This window comes from Salmo salar, chromosome ssa29, assembly GCF_905237065.1.
Source record: "Salmo salar chromosome ssa29, Ssal_v3.1, whole genome shotgun sequence".
In the NCBI taxonomy this organism is placed as follows: Eukaryota; Metazoa; Chordata; class Actinopteri; order Salmoniformes; family Salmonidae; genus Salmo; species Salmo salar.
This window is the reverse complement of record NC_059470.1, coordinates 19,002,892-19,021,863: the sequence shown is the minus strand read 5'-3', so window position 1 is coordinate 19,021,863 and position 18,972 is coordinate 19,002,892. Positions and strand designations below refer to the sequence as shown.

General features: G+C 46.8%; 1 protein-coding gene across 1 annotated transcript in view; it reads right to left on the bottom strand.

The window, feature by feature from the left end:
- The window catches only part of sspo (SCO-spondin), a 77,972-nt gene that overhangs the window by 4,434 nt on the left and 54,566 nt on the right, over positions 1-18,972 (bottom strand). The window contains 23 exon segments of the mRNA XM_014181106.2: positions 710-805; positions 1,931-2,139; positions 2,829-2,993; positions 3,857-3,903; positions 6,412-6,554; positions 6,706-6,833; positions 8,516-8,686; positions 8,840-9,036; positions 10,321-10,459; positions 11,039-11,155; positions 11,284-11,445; positions 11,597-11,833; positions 12,372-12,418; positions 12,730-12,994; positions 14,702-14,857; positions 15,207-15,383; positions 15,721-15,891; positions 16,130-16,176; positions 16,308-16,460; positions 16,568-16,808; positions 16,968-17,102; positions 18,139-18,306; positions 18,545-18,757. Of these exon segments, the coding sequence (XP_014036581.2) occupies positions 710-805; positions 1,931-2,139; positions 2,829-2,993; positions 3,857-3,903; positions 6,412-6,554; positions 6,706-6,833; positions 8,516-8,686; positions 8,840-9,036; positions 10,321-10,459; positions 11,039-11,155; positions 11,284-11,445; positions 11,597-11,833; positions 12,372-12,418; positions 12,730-12,994; positions 14,702-14,857; positions 15,207-15,383; positions 15,721-15,891; positions 16,130-16,176; positions 16,308-16,460; positions 16,568-16,808; positions 16,968-17,102; positions 18,139-18,306; positions 18,545-18,757 (3,584 nt within the window).

The window sequence follows — 18,972 nt, the reverse complement described above, 5'->3', positions numbered from 1 at the left end:
TTGATAACTGACATGAAAAACATTTAGGGACTACAGTATATCAACAATGGACTAATGAAACCAATACCAAAAGATAGCTTTTGGGTGGAGTTTTCTTGTAAAGGGTCGATACAGGTCCAATAGATGCACCCATTTTGTTTAATTTTCCTTCCCAAGCTCACATCACAACTTTGCCAGTGTCGTAAAGGAGGCAAACTGACTATATCACTATTATTGCCCTTTGTGCTTTTGTGAATTATTTGTTAGTATTGTTTCGTCTTTTATTGTTTGAATTTGTTGTTCATGGATGTTATGTGCCTTGTCTGCCACCAGGTGGCATGTTATGTTTTGTCTTGCACAAAAAAAGCAGAACAACCAACAAAATTATGAAAACGAAGGGGAGGTAAGTGTTATTTTTGTAGCTACTTAAAAAAGGGAGGGGCAAAATGGAGGGTGAAACCAGTTATTTCAAGGAGAGATATCTATTGATAGCCAACTAGCGATAGCCTCTTAATCTGGAGGTGAGGGAGAACCCAGTTATTTAATGGGCGTGAAAACAGTCAACTGAGAATGGGAAAAATACTGACTACTTTGTTTAAGTACTTTCATATCGATTTAGCTCTGGGCTGTAACTCACACAACACCCCAAACTTTTTGCCGTTTTCTGGGAATTTCTCCAGCAGTAAGAATAACTGAGATGTCCGTGAAAGTGCTGTTTCTTATCTCTCACCTCTTCACACTGCAGCAGTGGGCATCCTGATTGGCACCGCTTCTGCCCGTTCACACAGCGGCACACCAAGCAGCCCTCCTCCCATTCAGAGCTTGCCTGTGAGACACACGCGCGCGCACACACACACACACACACACACACACACACACACACACACACACACACACACACACGCATAAAAGCGTGCATGCACGCACACGCATGCACACACACACCGACAATAAATATATAGCATTTTCAGTGGCTATTACAGTGCTATTGCCACTAATGATTGAGGTGGCTGATTATAACCCAGGCCTACTGTACTGTAGCAGAGAAACCCGAGGTCTATTATGCATCCCAAATGGCACCCTATTCTCTATATAGTGCACTACTTTATACCAGAGCCATATGGGGTACTGCACTACATAGGGAATAGCGTGCCATTTGAGACACACTCCAAGAGAGCTTATGGGACTATAAGGACAAGAGAAGACACTTCTAGAGTTCTACAAGATCTTCATGGACATTATTCACGACAACTAAAGAGACAGAGGAGAAACCGACCCCCTGTCATCACATGATTAATCCTTCCTATAATATATTCTCATTAAATATTCCTATTATGCGTCTTTAAAGAGGTGGTGCAGTTAATTTCTGTAGCACTATAATAGCTTTCAACAGTTCCCTGCGTTATTGATAGTGGGCCATTGTACTTTAATGTGGCCCAGGGGGCATGTCCATCATCGTTACTCATCCCTCCTTTGTGTGTGAACACCACACACACACACACACACACACACACACACACACACACACACACACACACACACACACACACACACACACACACACACACACACACACACACACACACACACTCAAACAATCCATCATCGTTACTTAGCCCTCCTTTATGTATGAACACACAAAGGCATTTAATGGAGTGCAGGTAAACAGACATGGAATGGAAGGATGGGAGTGAGAGTCCAATGGAGGAAAGACAAGGAGGTACAATCTGCAGTGCAGGTGGGATAGGAGTTTATGTAGGGCCCTTTAGTTGTGTGTGTCTGGTGTGTGTGTGTGCCTGTCTGATGTGTGTGTTTCTGGTGTATGTGTCTGGTGTGTGTGTCTGTTTATGTGCATAGGTGCATATAATTGTACTCTTTGATGTAACTTTGTGGGTGTATGTAAGTGTACATAGACATACTAGTTTGTTTGTTTGTTTGTCTGTGTGTGTACCTCTCTCAGCATCCCCTGGTCCTCACACGGACAGAGTGCGGGGATCACACACAGGCCCTCTGCGTTTCGGTAGAGCCCCTCCTTACACACACACCCCTCGGTGGCGCTGCAGTTGAGTGGCGAGGTCAGGTAGATCTCTACACAGCTCCTCTCACACACAGACAGAGCCTCCGATACACTCTTCCTCCATCTCTCTCCATCAGGACAGGCTACAGGGGGAGGGGCAGGGGGAAGTAGTGAGAGTTGTAGGAAGAACAAGAAATAGGAGAGGGGGAGACAGTGACATTGTTTAATTATAGCTCCAACTCACCTGATTCAACAAATCAACTTAACATCAAGTGGTGTTTGTGCTGCATTAGAACAAATACATGTAACTGCCAAAATAAAGAAAACACTCCAGTAAGTGAGGGATACAATGTACAGTATATTGAAAGCAGGGGCTTCCACACAGGTGTGGTTCCTGAGTTAATAAATTAACATCCCATCATGCGTAGGGTCATGTATAAAAATGCCCAGTTTCCTATTATTCTGGCTACCATGGCTAGAAGAAGAGAACTCAGTGACTTTGAAAGAGGTGTCTGAAAGGAGAATGGGGGGTTTAAAGGGTGTGTGTTTGTGTGTGTCTCAGTCACTAGATCTCAACCCAATTGAACACTTATGGGAGAGTTCCAGACACTTGCAGAATCTATGCCAATGCTCATTGAAGCTGTTCTGGCGGCTCGTGGTTGCCCAACCCTCTATTAAGAGACTTTATGTTGAGGTTTCCTTTATTTTGGCAGTTACCTTTATGTGCAACGAATAGGGGTCCCAGAGGACTGGGATGGAAAACACTGCCCTAGAATGAAATGCAGCCCCAGTCCCTCACTTAGGGCCTACATACTAGACCTCAGACACTCACCACAATCAGGGGCCCTGCATAGTGCCGTACGCTGGTCCGGGCCCTCACACTCTGCCCCCTCGTATTGCTGAGGCTGGAAGACGGTCCGTCTGGAGCTCCGCTGGCCAGAACCACAGCTCACTGAGCACTGACTCCACTCTGACCAACTACCCCACTCACAGTCCACTGGAGACATGCATGGAGGAAGAGAAGGATGTGAAGGAGTGATGGAGGCAGAGGGAGGCATAGAGGAAGAGAAAGTGTGTGGGAAAGAAAGCAAGAGGAGGGAGAGATATGTTTGGTCTGACACATACACTCCATTATAAAAGAGGGTCATTTCACAGAGGGATTCGGGCACTGAAATCCTTTGGTGATAGTCAGTAGTTGATAGTCTAGAAGAGGTGTCACGTTCTGACCAGTAAAGGGGTTATTTGTTATTGTAGTTTGGTCAGGACGTGGCAGGGGGTGTTTGTTTTATGTGGCTCGGGGCTTGTTGGGATATATGTTTATTTAGAGGGGTGTTTGTTTAGAGTGTTCCGGGGTTTTGGTTAATGTTCTATGTTAGTATATTTCTATGTCCTAGTCTAGTCTTTCTATTTCTATGTTTAGTTGATGGGGTTGACCTTCAATTGGAAGCAGCTGCTCTTCATTGCTTCTAATTGAAGGTCTTATTTAAGAGGGGTGTTTTTGTCATGGGATTTGTGGGTAGTTGTCTCCTTGTTCAGTGTCTGAGCACATGACAAGGACTGTTAGTGTCGTTCGTTGTGTTTGTATACGCGTTTTGTTTGTTTTTCCTTCGTTTAACCAATTAAAGAAGATGAGTATACACGTTCCCGCTGCACCTTGGTCAAATCATTACGACACCCGTTACAAGAGGACATATCATTTCATTTGATAGTTTTGTTACAGTGGGAAACTACAATGTTATCATATGCCACATGCTGGCACTTGCTGGCAGAAAAGATTTCTAGTTTCCTACACGCACTGGCTTCTGTATCAGGTCAACACTGTACACAGCTACTAAAACATGGTCGAAGATCTATACTCACCATTGCATGGGTCCTCGGTACAATTGAATACTCCTCCTTGACAAACACTTAGGAAGAGAGGGAGAAAGGGATTGATGAATACCTGACACATTAGGATCCAAAGATGAGAAACTCAAAAAGGCAGTTAATAATCAAACAATCATGCCTCTCAGTCCCTCAGTCTATTAGCTGTGTATCAAAACCCTGGGCTGAAAGATGAAATGACTTACCTCACGTCTGAATCTGACAGTCTCTCCATTACATAGTCTCATGTGACAGACATAAATACTGTACATAAATGTAGCTGGCCAGCACGCACACAAGATCTAGTTTTGGGTGCCGAGACGATCAGTTACATTCCAAAGATATGTAACACTGTACAGTATTTCAGGTCTAGGTACTGTACAGTTGAAGTCGGAAGTTTACATACACTAAGGTTGGAGTCATTAAAACTCGTTTTTCAACCACTCCACAAATGTCTTGTCAACAAACTATAGTTTTGGCAAGTCGGTTAGGACATCTACTTTGTGCATGACACAAGTAATTTTTCCAACAATTGTTTACAGACAGATTATTTCACTTATAATTCACTGTATCACAATTCCAGTTTGTCAGAAGTTTACATACAATAGGTTGACTGTGCCTTTAAAGAGCTTGGAAAATTCCAGAAAATGATGTCATGGTTTTAGAAGCTTCTGATAGGCTAATTGACAACATTTGAGTCAATTGGAGGTGTGCATGTGGATGTGTTTCAAGGCCTTCAAACTCAGTGCCTCTTTGCTTGACATCATGGGAAAATCAAAAGAAATCAGCCAAGACCTCAGAAAAAAATTGTAGACCTCCACAAGTCTGGTTCATCCTTGGGTGCAATTTCCAAACACCTGAAGGTAGCACGTTCATCTGTATAAACAATAGTACGCAAGTATAAACACCATGGGACAATGTAGCCATCATACCGCTCAGGAAGGAGACACGTTCTATCTCCTAGAGTTGAACGTACTGCGAAAAGTGCAAATCAATCCCAGAACAACAGCAAAGGACCTTGTGAAGATGCTGGAGGAAACAGGTACAAAAGTATCTATATCCACAGTAAAACGAATCCTATATCGACATAACCTGAAAGGCCGCTCAGCAAGGAAGAAGCCACTGCTCCAAAAGCACCATAAAAAAGCCAGACTATGGTTTGCAACTGCACATGGGGACAAAGATTGTACTTTTTGGAGAAATGTCCTCTGGTCTGATGAAACAAAAATAGAACTGTTTGGCCATAATGACCATCGTTATGTTCGGAGGAAAAAGGGGGAGGTGTGCAAGCCGAAGAACACCATCCCAACCGTGAAGCACGGGGGTGGCAGCATCATGTTTTGGGGGTACTTTGCTGCAGGAGGGACTGGTGCACTTCACAAAATAGATGGCATCATGAGGTAGGAAAATTATGTGGATATATTGAAGCAACATCTCAAGACATCAGTCAGGAAGTTAAAGCTTGGTCGCAAATGGGTCTTCCAAATGGACAATGACCCCAAGCATACCTCCAAAGTTGTGGCAAAATGGCTTAAGGACAACACAGTCAAGGTATTGGAGTGGCCATCACAAAGCCCTGACCTCAATTCTATCGAAAATGTGTGGGCAGAACTGAAAAAGCATGTGCGTGCAAGGAGGCCTACAAACCTGACTCAGTTCCAGCAGCTCTGTCAGGAGGAATGGGCCAAAATTCACCTAACTTATTGTGGGAAGCTTGTGGAAGGCTACCCGAAATGTTTGATCCAAGTTAAACAACTTAAAGGCAATGCTACCAAATACTAATTGAGTGTATGTACACTTCTGACCCACTGGGAATGTGATGAAAGAAATAAAAGCTGAAATAAATAATTCTCTCTACTATTATTCTGACATTTCACATTCTTAAAATAAAGTGGTGATCCTAACTGACCTAAGACAGGGATTTTTACTAGGATTAAATGTGAAATGAAAAACTGAGTTTAAATGTAATTGGCTAAGGTGTATGTAAACTTCTGACTTCAACTGTATATCTGTATAACGCCCTGGCCATAGAGAGTTTTTTTTTTGTTATCTATTTTGGTTAGGCCAGGGTGTTACATGGGTGGGCGTTCTATGTTTATTTTTCTATGTTGGTTTGTTTCTTTGGTTGGCCGTGTGTGGCTCCCAATCAGGAACAGCTGTAGTTCGTTGTTGCTGATTGGGAGTCATACATAGGCAGCTTGTTTTTCCTTTGGGGTTGTGGGTGATTGTTTTCTGTTGAGAGTTTTCCTGACAGGACTGTTTTGCTGTCGTCTTTGGTTTATTTTTGTATAGTGTTCTCCTTTTTTTCATTAAATATCTAAGATGAACACACATCCTCCGCTGCACCTTGGTCTCATTACGACGACACCCTTTACAATCTGTCAATCAACCGCTATGACTTCTTAACACATGTAATAGGCTAGCTACATATCCCCAATCAAATCTACCAATCATGGAATTGGATTGCATATCTTTACAACCGTTTTGAAGATATACTACAAGCTTTAGTAAGTAACTGTGTAAAAATGGCTACTGATGGAGGTGTTGACTACCATATGTTGCACTTGTGTTGTAAGACCGTCCCAGAGGCCACCTCTCCTTCGGGGTCATCCAAGGTCATGTTCAGGGTCCCCGGGAGGGAGTGAGGAGAACAGGGACACGCATCATGAGGTACACATGATCCTTTGTACAGCACCTGCTCAAGGAAGACGATCAGGTGACACATAGATGACGCGTGGTGGTTAGATTAGATTAGTGTCCTTTACAGTCATCTTTTGACCTGGTAACTACATAACATCTTTTCTCATTGTATTGAAATGTGCGTTACTCAGTAATAGCGTACTGACCATGCCTGGGGGACAGGTGCATCCAGGGATGCAGGGTCCAGATACACACTGGTTCTCTGGCCAGAGGTCCTCACAGCTGTAGGGGCAGGAGCCAGCACACTGGCTGAACACCTGGCTGGATGGACACTCTGCACAGGGACACATATTTCATGTCAATAAATAGGACCAGTACGCTTCAGTACAAGTGTGCATTAATATGTCAATAGCACGTTATTAAGTGTACGAGGTATGTATGATGATATGTCTCTACTTTCCACCTGTATAGTTTGAAAATAAAAGCATGCTCAACTTCAAGTTTTTGTGTTACCTGGTGCCGTGTGTGTTACCTGGTGTCGTGTGTGTTACCTGGTGCCGTGTGTGTTACCTGGTGTCGTGTGTTTTACCTGGTGTCTTGTGTGTTACCTGGTGTCTTGTGTGTTACCTGGTGTTGTGTGTGTTACCTAGTGTCGTGTGTGTTACCTGGTGTCGTGTGTGTTACCTGGTGCCGTGTGTGTTACCTGGTGCCGTGTGTGTTACCTGGTGTCGTGTGTGTTACCTGGTGTCGTGTGTGTTACCTGGTGTCGTGTGTGTTACCTGGTGCCGTGTGTGTTACCTGGTGTCTTGTGTGTTACCTGGTGTCGTGTGTTTTACCTGGTGTCGTGTGTGTTACCTGGTGTCGTGTGTGTTACCTGGTGTCTTGTGTGTTACCTGGTGTCGTGTGTTTTACCTGGTGTCGTGTGTGTTACCTGGTGCCGTGTGTGTTACCTGGTGTCGTGTGTGTTACCTGGTGTCGTGTGTGTTACCTGGTGTCGTGTGTTTTACCTGGTGTCGTGTGTGTTACCTGGTGTCGTGTGTGTTACCTGGTGCCGTGTGTGTTACCTGGTGCCGTGTGTGTTACCTGGTGTCGTGTGTGTTACCTGGTGTTGTGTGTGTTACCTGGTGCCGTGTGTGTTACCTGGTGTCTTGTGTGTTACCTGGTGTCGTGTGTTTTACCTGGTGTCGTGTGTGTTACCTGGTGCCGTGTGTGTTACCTGGTGCCGTGTGTGTTACCTGGTGTCGTGTGTGTTACCTGGTGTCGTGTGTGTTACCTGGTGTCGTGTGTGTTACCTGGTGTCGTGTGTGTTACCTGGTGTCGTGTGTGTTACCTGGTGTCTTGTGTGTTACCTGGTGTCGTGTGTTTTACCTGGTGTCGTGTGTGTTACCTGGTGCCGTGTGTGTTACCTGGTGTCGTGTGTGTTACCTGGTGTCGTGTGTGTTACCTGGTGTCGTGTGTGTTACCTGGTGTCTTGTGTGTTACCTGGTGTCGTGTGTTTTACCTGGTGTCTTGTGTGTTACCTGGTGTCGTGTGTGTTACCTGGTGTCTTGTGTGTTACCTGGTGTCGTGTGTTTTACCTGGTGTCTTGTGTGTTACCTGGTGTCGTGTGTGTTACCTGGTGTCGTGTGTGTTTACCTGGTGTCTTGTGTGTTACCTGGTGTCGTGTGTGTTTACCTGGTGTCGTGTGTGTTACCTGGTGTCTTGTGTGTTACCTGGTGTCGTGTGTGTTACCTGGTGTCGTGTGTGTTACCTGGTGTCGTGTGTGTTACCTGGTGTTGTGTGTGTTACCTGGTGCCGTGTGTGTTACCTGGTGTCTTGTGTGTTACCTGGTGTCGTGTGTGTTACCTGGTGTCGTGTGTGTTACCTGGTGCCGTGTGTGTTACCTGGTGCCGTGTGTGTTACCTGGTGCCGTGTGTGTTACCTGGTGTCGTGTGTTTTACCTGGTGCAGTGTGTGTTACCTGGTGCAGTGTGTGTTACCTGGTGCAGTGTGTGTTACCTGGTGCAGTGTGTGTTACCTGGTAGACAGCTGTTGGTTTGACAGGCAGTATGTTGTTCTAAGGGAGTAGGACACTCCTGTCCCCCGGGCTGGGGCTCCTGTAAGACGGTCTTGATACGCACTGACACCCCTCCACCACACGAGGCGCTGCACTCACTCCAAGACGACCACTCACTCAACACACACCCAGCTGGGGGGAGAGAGAGAGAGAGAGAGAGAGAGAGAGATCATTTATTCAACTAACAAACAGGTAAACTCCAACTTGTTTAAATGTTGACCATCTTCAGGTCATCTGTGTGGGACCAGCCATATTATTTGGTATCATGTGTTGTATGTCACTGACCTGGACAAGGGGGCAGCACACATGTTTCAGTGTGGACCGTCTCAGCACAGGGTGGCCCCCCTTCTGTGTCCTTGCAGGGACGTATCCTCATCCTCTGTCCCGTCCCACAGGACTCGGAGCAGGCGCTCCACTGTCCCCAGGGGCCGTAGACGGGACACAGCAGGTCGGTGCACACCAGGGTCCCATTCTCACACACACTGGAGCACACAGGGACAGAGTAGAGAGGGATAGATTGTTAATTAACCTCTAAAAGTCTAAGCCTTTTGGGGGGGGGGGTTCTACTAAGCTAACATATGGAACTGTTTTAACATGTTCACACCATGGATCATTAACCTATTTGATTTTGAAGTGTCTATAAATGAGATATAAGAAAGCTCAGGAAATATTTTAGTCTTTTGGACACAGATTTCACCCCTTTTGTTTTGTTGGCACAAAACTACCTCCAAACTTCCATATATTTTTTGAACTGGTACCGGGTTACCTTCCGACGTGTCCCGTGACCCTTGTGGGGGTCGTAGAGCAAAACAGAGAACAGATGTGTGTTTGTGAGAGTCTCATCTTTCCACAGAGTGGTCATATCAGGCCAAACCGTTCGGACGCTAGAGACGTTTTCGTGAGAAGTACAATTATCAGGATGTCTCATGGTCTGACAAACACGATGTAGCTCAGCCACTTTCCACCACAGATGCGGAAGGCTAACACAGACGGATGCGGTGGATTGAGACGTAACCCATGCAACAACAAAAAAAATTGAAATCTCTAGCTTAAAATTACAGATTTTGATGGGGATATTTATATTGATGCACCTGTGCGTCAAGAGACAATTTTATTTTACTAGGCAATACAGCTAAGAACAAACTCTTATTTTCAACGACTGCCTAGGAACAGTGGGTTACCTGCCTTGTTCAGGTGTAGAATGACTTTTTCAGGTGCAGAACGATTTTTACCTTGTCAGCTCGGTGATTCGATCTTGCAACCTTTCGGTTACTAGTCCAACGCTCTAACCACTAGGCTACCTGTCGCCCCACTATTAAGGTAGACTAAAACAATAGGTGTTGTCTCTGTGAGGACATGCCTCCATGAAATAGGCCATACAAGATGCAACAGGTCACTTTACCTACAGTTCTTCATCAGTCAGGTCAGATAATCATATTCTGATTATGACTGTGGTGAAATCTGGCACTAAACCGTACTCACATAGTAATTTGTATGCAATAACTTGTATGTGATAGTAATGATAGATGGCCGAATTCAAACTTGAGATCCGCATGTGTAACTCACACATACAACTTCCATTGATGTCAGTGTGAGATATGTACAAAAAAAGTTACACACAAGTTAAGATTTGGCCTATAATAATGATATTTCTAGTGTTGATCATTTTGAGGCCGTGTGGATATGAGGCTCCTACAGGTTCCTAACTAGTTTCCTAACCAGGTGTTGCAGTCCAGATCCTCCAGGTTCCTAACCAGGTTTCTCACCAGGTGTTGCAGTCCAGTGTGACGTTCTCAGCAGGGCTGATCTCCAGGGTGCCGTTGCCCATGGGAACCCCACAGCGACACTCCGACACCTCAACACAGTCCCCGTCCTGTAGCAGCCAGCCCTCTGGGCACCGACACCCTGAGAGAGAGAGAGAGAGAGAGAGAGAGAGAGAGAGAGAGAGAGAGAGAGAGAGAGAGAGAGAGAGAGAGAGAGAGAGAGAGAGAGATAGCATGAGAGAGAGAGAGAGAGAGAATAGCCATGGACAAATGAGAGAAAAAAGGAGATTGGCAAGAGAGAGGGAGAGAAAGAGAGCGTGCGAGAGAGAGAGAGAGAGAGAGAAAGAGCGAGAGAGCGAGAGAGCGACAGAGAGAGAGAGAGAGAGAGAGAGAGAATAGCCATGGACAAATGAGAGAAAAAAGAGATTGGCAAGAGAGAGGGAGAGAAAGAGAGCGTGCGAGAGAGAGAGAGAGAAAAAGAGCGTGAGAGAGAGCGGGAGAGTGAGAGAGAGACAGAGAGAGAGAGAGAAAAAGAGAGCGAGAGAGAGAGAGAGAGAGAGAGAACAACCGGGAAAATTAAAAGGGAGAAAGAAAGAGGGGGGACAAAAGGTTGGGATGGATATCCTCTTCTTGTTAGGGTAGCACACTGAAAGTCACAAAGTATGCCAGTATGTCACACTGCTATAAGGGGCACAGTGACATGAGGTCATAGGTCCAGTACCTGGGTGACAGACTCCCTGCAGACACTGCACATGCTTCCAGAGGTCAGTGCAGCTCCGGGGACACTGATTGGCACAAGACGCCTGGTAGACCCGCCCCCTGTCCTCACAGCGCTCGCCTACATCACACAAGAAGGAGTGAATCAATACTGTCTCCTTGAAGACCACATTGTAAGAAGTTTTAGGCACATACAGTATAGGAACATTGTTAACCAATTAAAATGTCCAGTAAAGGGTTCAAGGGTACCTGGACAGAGGCCAGTGTTGCAGCTCTTGGTCTGGGTCTGCTGTTTTTGACACTGGGGTCCTGGAGGGGAGGCCTGGGGCTGTCTGTGGCGCTGTCTCACCCCACCGCTGCACGGCTCCTGACACACACTCCACACACTCCACACACTCCACTGGCACAGGTCTGGGCAGGAAATGACATCAGCATGAACATCGTAATCAGCATCATTGTCTTCATCGTCATCATCATCATCATACTGCAGAGCGTCAAGAGTCATGCCAGTTGTTTAGTACTGACTGAGTGTAGCGTATTCTTAGTGTGCAGTACCACCCACCTCTGCATGCATTGGGGTCTGGGCAGAGCCTCTCCTCCTCCAGCTCCCCGGTACACTGTGCCCCCTCTTCCTCCCCTGAGACTGGCTGGCCTGAGTCCAGGTCCAGACATGCTCTGTAGCGCCGCTGGACAGACACCAGGGCTGCAGCGCCACCCTGGGGAGAGGAGGAGGACTGCAGGGAGGAGGCGGGCACACACGGAGAGCAGGGGGTCCACTCTGACCACTCACTGAGAATGACTGAAGGAGGGAGGGAGGGTAGGAAAGAGGGGGGAGGTTTAGAGGGGTACCCAAATAGAGAGCGGTGGGAGGGGAAGAGTAAGGTAGAGAGATGTAGGAGAGGGATGAAGCTTAGTGTTGGTCTAAAGTCAATTTATGTCAAACTCAAACTGTTCTAAGATCCATAAAAAGTACTATCTCTAAACACAGGAAATCAATGTACTACAGCAGCGTTCCCCAACTGGCGGCTCACGGCCCGAATTTGGCCAGTAAGTGGTTTTAATTGGCCCCCCAAGTTTTCTGAGCTAAAAATGTAAATGATTTAAGTGATTATAATTTTGGAAATTGGTTCTGAAGCATAATAGAGAGACGTGACTGTATACAAATATAAGCAAGGCTCAAAATTGTTATGCTTTAGTCAAATGTTTTATCTGTTTGGGCTTCTTGTGGTCAATTTGCAGTCTACAAATTATTTGTAATTATGATCTGGTCCCACGACCATCCACCCAGGAAAAAATCACAATCTAGTTGATGATCCCTGGACAACAATATGTCTTACCTTCACACTCTCGCATGTCACACTGCAACGTCCCATTATGACAGAGGCTGGGAGGGAATCAGACAATACAAAGAGAGTCATAATACATTTACCTCTAAAACCATCTAATTGTGCTATGCAGACTATTTAACTATATATAGACTATATCTTATTATTCTGTGTATGGGTCTATCTACGGTGGCCCCAGGGGGAAAATGTAGCTTTAAAAATACACATCTATTTAATGGTCTATCTTAGTGTTCCTCTCTCTTGGCTTTTGCTTCCTTGTTGTTATCTGTGTCTATTCTGATACTATGGGTACCATATTGAAACTTTGTATAGATTGTCCTTCACTTGTTAAAAGAGTTAAGTCACTTACCAGGTGCTGCAGTCTATAGTGACCATGGTCCCCTGTGGCACAATCACAGAGACAGGTCTCCCTGAGGCCTGATGTTGGAGGTGTACACAGCCACACTGCTCTGGGGGCACACAGGTCGCATTCTGCTGCAGCAAGCCCTGAGGGCAGTAGCAGCCAGGGGTACACTCCTGCATCCCCGCACACAGTGCCTTCTGCCCCTGCAGTGCACACTGCTTCTCACAGGGGGAGCCACACTCAGAGTACTGGAACGGTTTCTCACAAGAGTCTGGAAGAGAGAAGATCTCATGTCACACACACACACACACACACACACACACACACACACACACACACACACACACACACACACCAGAGCATGCGCGTCCTCAGAGCATGCGCAGACCGGCTGGCTGGTGTGTTTACGGATATATTCAATCTCTCCCTATCCCATTCTGTTGTCCCCAACGCTTCAAGATGGCCACCATTGTTCCTGTACCCAAGAAGGCAAAGATAACTGAACGAAATGACTACCGCCCCGTAGCACTCACTTCTGTCATCATGAAGTGCTTTGAGAGACTAGCCAAGGATGATATCACCTCCACCTTACCTGCCACCCTAGACCTACTTCAGTTTGCATACCACCCCAACAGGTCCACAGACGATGCAATCGCCATCACACTGCACACTGCCCTATCCCATCTGGACAAGAGGAATATCTATGTAAGAATGCTGTTCATTGACTACAGCTCAGCATTTAACACCATAGTACCCTCCAAGCTCATCATTAAGCTGGAGGCCCTGGGTCTCAACCCCGCCGTGTGCAATTGGGTCCCGGACTTTCTGACGGGCCACCCACAGGTGGTGAAGGTAGGTAACAACATCTCCACTTTGCTGACCCTCAACACTGGGGCCCCACAAGGGTGCGTTCTCAGCCCTCTCCTGTACTCCCTGTTCACCCATGACTGGGTGGCAGATGAGACAACAGTAGTGGGCTTGATTACCAACAACGATGAGACAGCCTACAGGGAGGAGGTGAGGGCACTCGGAGTGTGGTGTCAGGAAAACAGCCTCTCACTCAATGTCAACAAAACAAAGGAGATGATCGTGGACTTCAGGAAACAGCAGAGGGAGCACCCCCCTATCCACATCGAAGGTACAGTAGTGGAGAAGGTGGAAAGTTTTAACTTCCTCGGCGTTCACATCACAGACAAACTGAAATGGTCCACCCACACAGACAGCGTGGTGGAGAAGGCGCAACAGCGCCTCTTAAACCTCAGGAAGCTGAAGAAATTTGGCTTGTCACCTAAAACCCTGACAAAATTTTACAGATGCACAATCGAGAGCATTCTGTTGGGCTGTATCACCGCCTGGTACGGCAACTTCACCGCCTTCAACTGCAAAGCTCTCCAGAGGGTGGTGTGGTCTGCACAACGCATTACCAGAGGCAAACTACCTTCCCTCCAAGACACCTACAGCATCTGATGTCACAGGAAGGCCAAAAATATCCTCAAGGACAACAACCACCCGAGCCACTGCCTGTTCACCCCGCCACCATCCAGAAGGCGAGGTCAGTACAGGTGCATCAAAGCTGGGACAGAGAGACTGAAAAACAGCTTCTATCTCAAGGCCATCAAACTGCTAAACAGTAATCACTAACTCAGAGAGGCTGCTGCTCACATATAGACTCCACGTTAATAAATTGATCACTAGACACTTTAAACAATGCCACTTTAATAATGTTAACATATCTTACATTACTCATCTCATATGTATATACCGTACCTTATACCATCTATTGCACCTTCCCTATGCCACTTAGATTTGTCTGTATTAGGTAGTTGTTGGGAAATTGTTAGATATTACTGCACTGTCGGAACTAGAAGCACAAGAATTTCACTACACTCGCATTAACATCTGCTAACCATGTGTATGTGACCAATAACATTTGATTTGACAGAGAAAACCCGCTGATAGCATTACTATGTGGCCTCACCATGACAGTGGTCTAGTGTGCAGGTTCTGCTCTGGGTGTCCAGACGGGAACAGTGCTGTCCCTTGGTGGCTGGTGAGAGCGGTGCGCGGTGACGCTGCTGCCTCTGGGACACACAGTCGCAGGCGGACCACTCGGTCCACTCTGACATGGGGCATTCTGGACAAACACACAGGGAAGAAGTCAAAGATGGAGAAAAGTATAGCTTTACTGTGAAAGTATTGTTTAGCCAAGAGAGGCTGCGATTGACTCTTTGGGTTTGTGTCCTAATTGTTTACTATGTGGCAGAGCCTGGATAGCAATCTTTCCTAGGCAGATTAAGTAAATCAAGTTTTTGGTTTAATTATAATAACAATAATAACTACCAACTAGACTTCAGATATTGTCTGAACAGACAGAACAGAGTATTCATCAGTATCCAGTCCATTCTACTACACTATTATAGAATGCGCTTGGTGTCTAAGAGTAGACATGAACACAGCCAGAGATATTATTGAGGTCATGCTACCTGGACAGGGTCTCTTATAACACAGCTGGGTCTCCTCTCTGTTCCTCTCCGCCTCTACCTCAGGGGGGCAGGCGTCCTCCCCCTCCCCTTCACACACACACATCCTGCGTCGCCACACCACCCCCGCGCCGCAGCTGCGGGAGCAGCGGGACCATGGTGACCAGGGGCAAAGGTCATCTGGAAACAGGAGACGTGTGGTTCATAACAACAGTTGAAAACAAGAAGAGGGACAGAGGGATGAGAGAGAAACAGGTGTGTCCCTGTAGACCTGTAAGATGACAGTTTCTCTGCGTGCAGAGAGCAAACCACCACCATTGGTTCAGAGCAGAACCAGATGGAATAGGTCCGTTTTTGAAAACACTTTTCTTGAGCCAGGTGAGTGTTATTCATTATGAATGAATCTGAATGGTATAATCAACATGGTACTTTGTCCAATTCTGTTAGATCTACATTAAGGGCCTAAAGAAAAGTGTTAGGGTTGGGTTTGGAATTGATCGGCGGTAGTCTGTGTTACCGAGGCACGGCGGTGTGTGACAGCCTTGGGCGTCTCTCTCCGGTCCGCTGCAGTCTCTCCCGTTGTTACGGGGAGGAGGGTTGATACAGGCCCGGCTCCGAATTTGAGTGCCCCGCCCACACGTCACAGGACAGTCCGACCACACCGACCAGGGCGTCCAACCACCATCCACTGTCAACCAGAAGAGAAGTGATTGGCAGGATACACAGCCAATCACAATACTTGGAACGCGATTCATTGTTTATATCATAAGTGAGAGGCATTCTCTCTGCAGTGATAGGGTTGTATGTGTCTTTTTGATTTGATCAAATTAGATTTCGCAATCCATCAAAGAAGAACAAATTGACGCAAATGCATTACATCAAATTCATCAAATGTGCAGGCAGGTATAAGAACATATTGAACACACCTCGACAGTCAATATCTTGGCAATAGTCTCCCTCTGGGGTGCATGTGCTGAGAGAGAAAAAAACACGGAAAATGTTAGAATTCAAAGTCAGTACAAACATCTACTGTACCACTAATGCCCCTATAACACTATATCACTGAGCTATTTCATCATCTATATTTTAGTTCTACGACCTCACCATTGTTTACATTCTCCTTGCAACCACGTGTCTCCCACGGTCAGCTCCTGGTTGTCATGGACACAGAGGGGTGGGCAGGGCCCGGGGTCACATGACTTGTGTTGCACCTCCTCAAACTGGCAAACCGCTCCTTCACGCTCTGGTATTAGCGATCTCATAGGACACACACACACACAATATCAATATCTGACATCCTGTGTATTTGTGTGTGTGTGTGTGTGTATGTGTGTATTTGTGTGTCTCTTTTCTTCTTTTCTCACCTGAAGCGGGTTCTCTGGCCCCGCCCACAGGAAGTGCTGCAGGACGCCCAATTGGACCAGGAGCTCCATGTGCAGCTGGCCTCTCGGCAGCTCTGATTGGTGCAGGAAAGCAGTCCGTCTGCGCAGCTGCAATTGTTGCAGTCCACCTGGTGCCAGCTGCCTGCAGCCCAGCTCTGACCCAAAGAGTCCACACAGTCACACTGCCATACCTGCACACACACCCCGTCCTGCTGCAGCTGACCTGGAACAACACACATATTTATAGTGTTATTAGTAGATTTATACATGCAATGGAAGACATCTGATCTGTGTACAGTACTTAATATAGCTCAGTATAATAGTTCATGTCAATTCATGACAAAAAGAATAGCTGACTGTGAAAATGTGACCGGTCACTAGCCTTTTGGGCAGCGGCACCCAGGCTGGCACTCTGTGTTGCCCTGGCACTGGATGCCCTGCTGGAGGTCTGAGCAGCGCTGAGGACACTCGTTGGCACAGGGCACAACCTCCTGACCCGCTGGGCAACCCTTCTCATCTGGGACACATGTATGATAGTACAGCATGGTTAAGTATGGTTAAAAACACTTCTCCATCCATCCATCTTTTTTTTCTATCCAGGGGAGATATTTGTTTTTTAGTCTGTGACTGAGGTGAGAGAGAGATACAAAGAGAGAGAGAGCAGAGAGAGAGAGATGGAGAGAGAGCAGACAGAGCAGAGAGAGAGAGACAGAGAGAGCAGATAGAGTAGAGAGAGAGATGGAGGGAGAGCAGATAGAACAGAGAGAGAGAGATGGAGAGAGAGCAGACAGAGCAGAGAGAGAGACAGAGAGAGCAGATAGAGTAGAGAGAGAGATGGAGAGAGAGCAGAGAGAGCAGAGAGAGATAGATGGAGAGAGAGCAGACAGAGCAGAGAGAGAGACAGAGAGAGCAGATAGAGTAGAGAGAGAGATGGAGAGAGAGCAGATAGAACAGAGAGAGAGAGATGGAGAGAGAGCAGACAGAGCAGAGAGAGAGAGACAGAGAGAGCAGATAGAGTAGAGAGAGAGATGGAGGGAGAGCAGATAGAACAGAGAGAGAGAGAATGGAGAGAGAGCAGACAGAGCAGAGAGAGAGAGACAGAGAGAGCAGATAGAGTAGAGAGAGAGATGGAGGGAGAGCAGATAGAACAGAGAGAGAGAGATGGAGAGAGAGCAGACAGAGCAGAGAGAGAGACAGAGAGAGCAGATAGAGTAGAGAGAGAGATGGAGAGAGAGCAGAGAGAGCAGAGAGAGATAGAGAGAGCAGATAGAGAAGTGGGAGAGAGATAGAGAGAGAGATAGAGAGCAGATAGAGCAGAGAGAGATAGAGAGAGCAGATAGAGAAGTGGGAGAGAGATAGAGAGAGAGATAGAGAGCAGATAGAGCAGAGCAGAGAGAGCAGATAGAGCAGAGAGAGAGCAGAGAGAGCAGAGAGAGCAGAGAGAGCAGAGAGAGAGAGAGCAGAGAGAGAGAGAGAGAGCAGAGAAAGCAGAGAGAGAGAGCAGAGAGAGAGAGAGCAGATAGAGCAGAGAGAGAGAGAGAGATCAGTCTTACCACAGGGTTTGGTGTTGCAGGGTTTCACCTGGTTCTTCTCTCCCTCACACTTGCGCCCGCCATTTTTGGGCGGGGGGCTGAAGCAAGAGCGGGTTCGGATGGAGCGCCCGCCCCCACAGCGCTTGTCACAGCGAGACCAGGGGCTCCAGCGAGACCAGCCTCCGTCCACTGACACACAGAGAGAGAGAGAGTCCTTTAACTATGCCTCCACTCTGGGGAACAAAACCAGCCCTACACCCCATGCTTAGCTATCAAATGCTTCCAGATATATGAGTGGCTATTAAGAAGTGATTCATTTCCATACATTCATATCAGATTCAATTAGTTTAGAATGGCATTTAGTGGACAGTACAAAATCCCGAACACAAACAGCATGCTGTGTCTATTACAGTGTCAGTGCACCAACCTCGACAGGCCTTTATGTTACAGAAGCGATTCTCCAGGTTACCCCCCAGTATGTCATCACACCAGGAACCGTTGACCCCGGGGGTCAGGAAGGTGCGTAACCTCTGCTGCTGACCCACGCCGCAAGAGCGGGAGCACGCCGCCCACTCGCCCCACTCCATCCACGTGCAGTTCCTCTGGGCGCAGTCGTCCCCTACACACACCCCACCGCCGTCTAGTAACACACAAAGCAAAAGACAGACATACATGGTAGTGAGGACTGTGGTATTTCAAAATAAAGGACACTGCTGACATGAAGGAGCATGAAGGAGCCTGCAGCATGATTTACATTATACATCCATGCCACAGGTGGTTGGTGGCACCTTAATTGGGGAGGACGGGCTCATGGTAAAGACTGGAGTGCTATCAGTGGAATGGTATTAAATACGT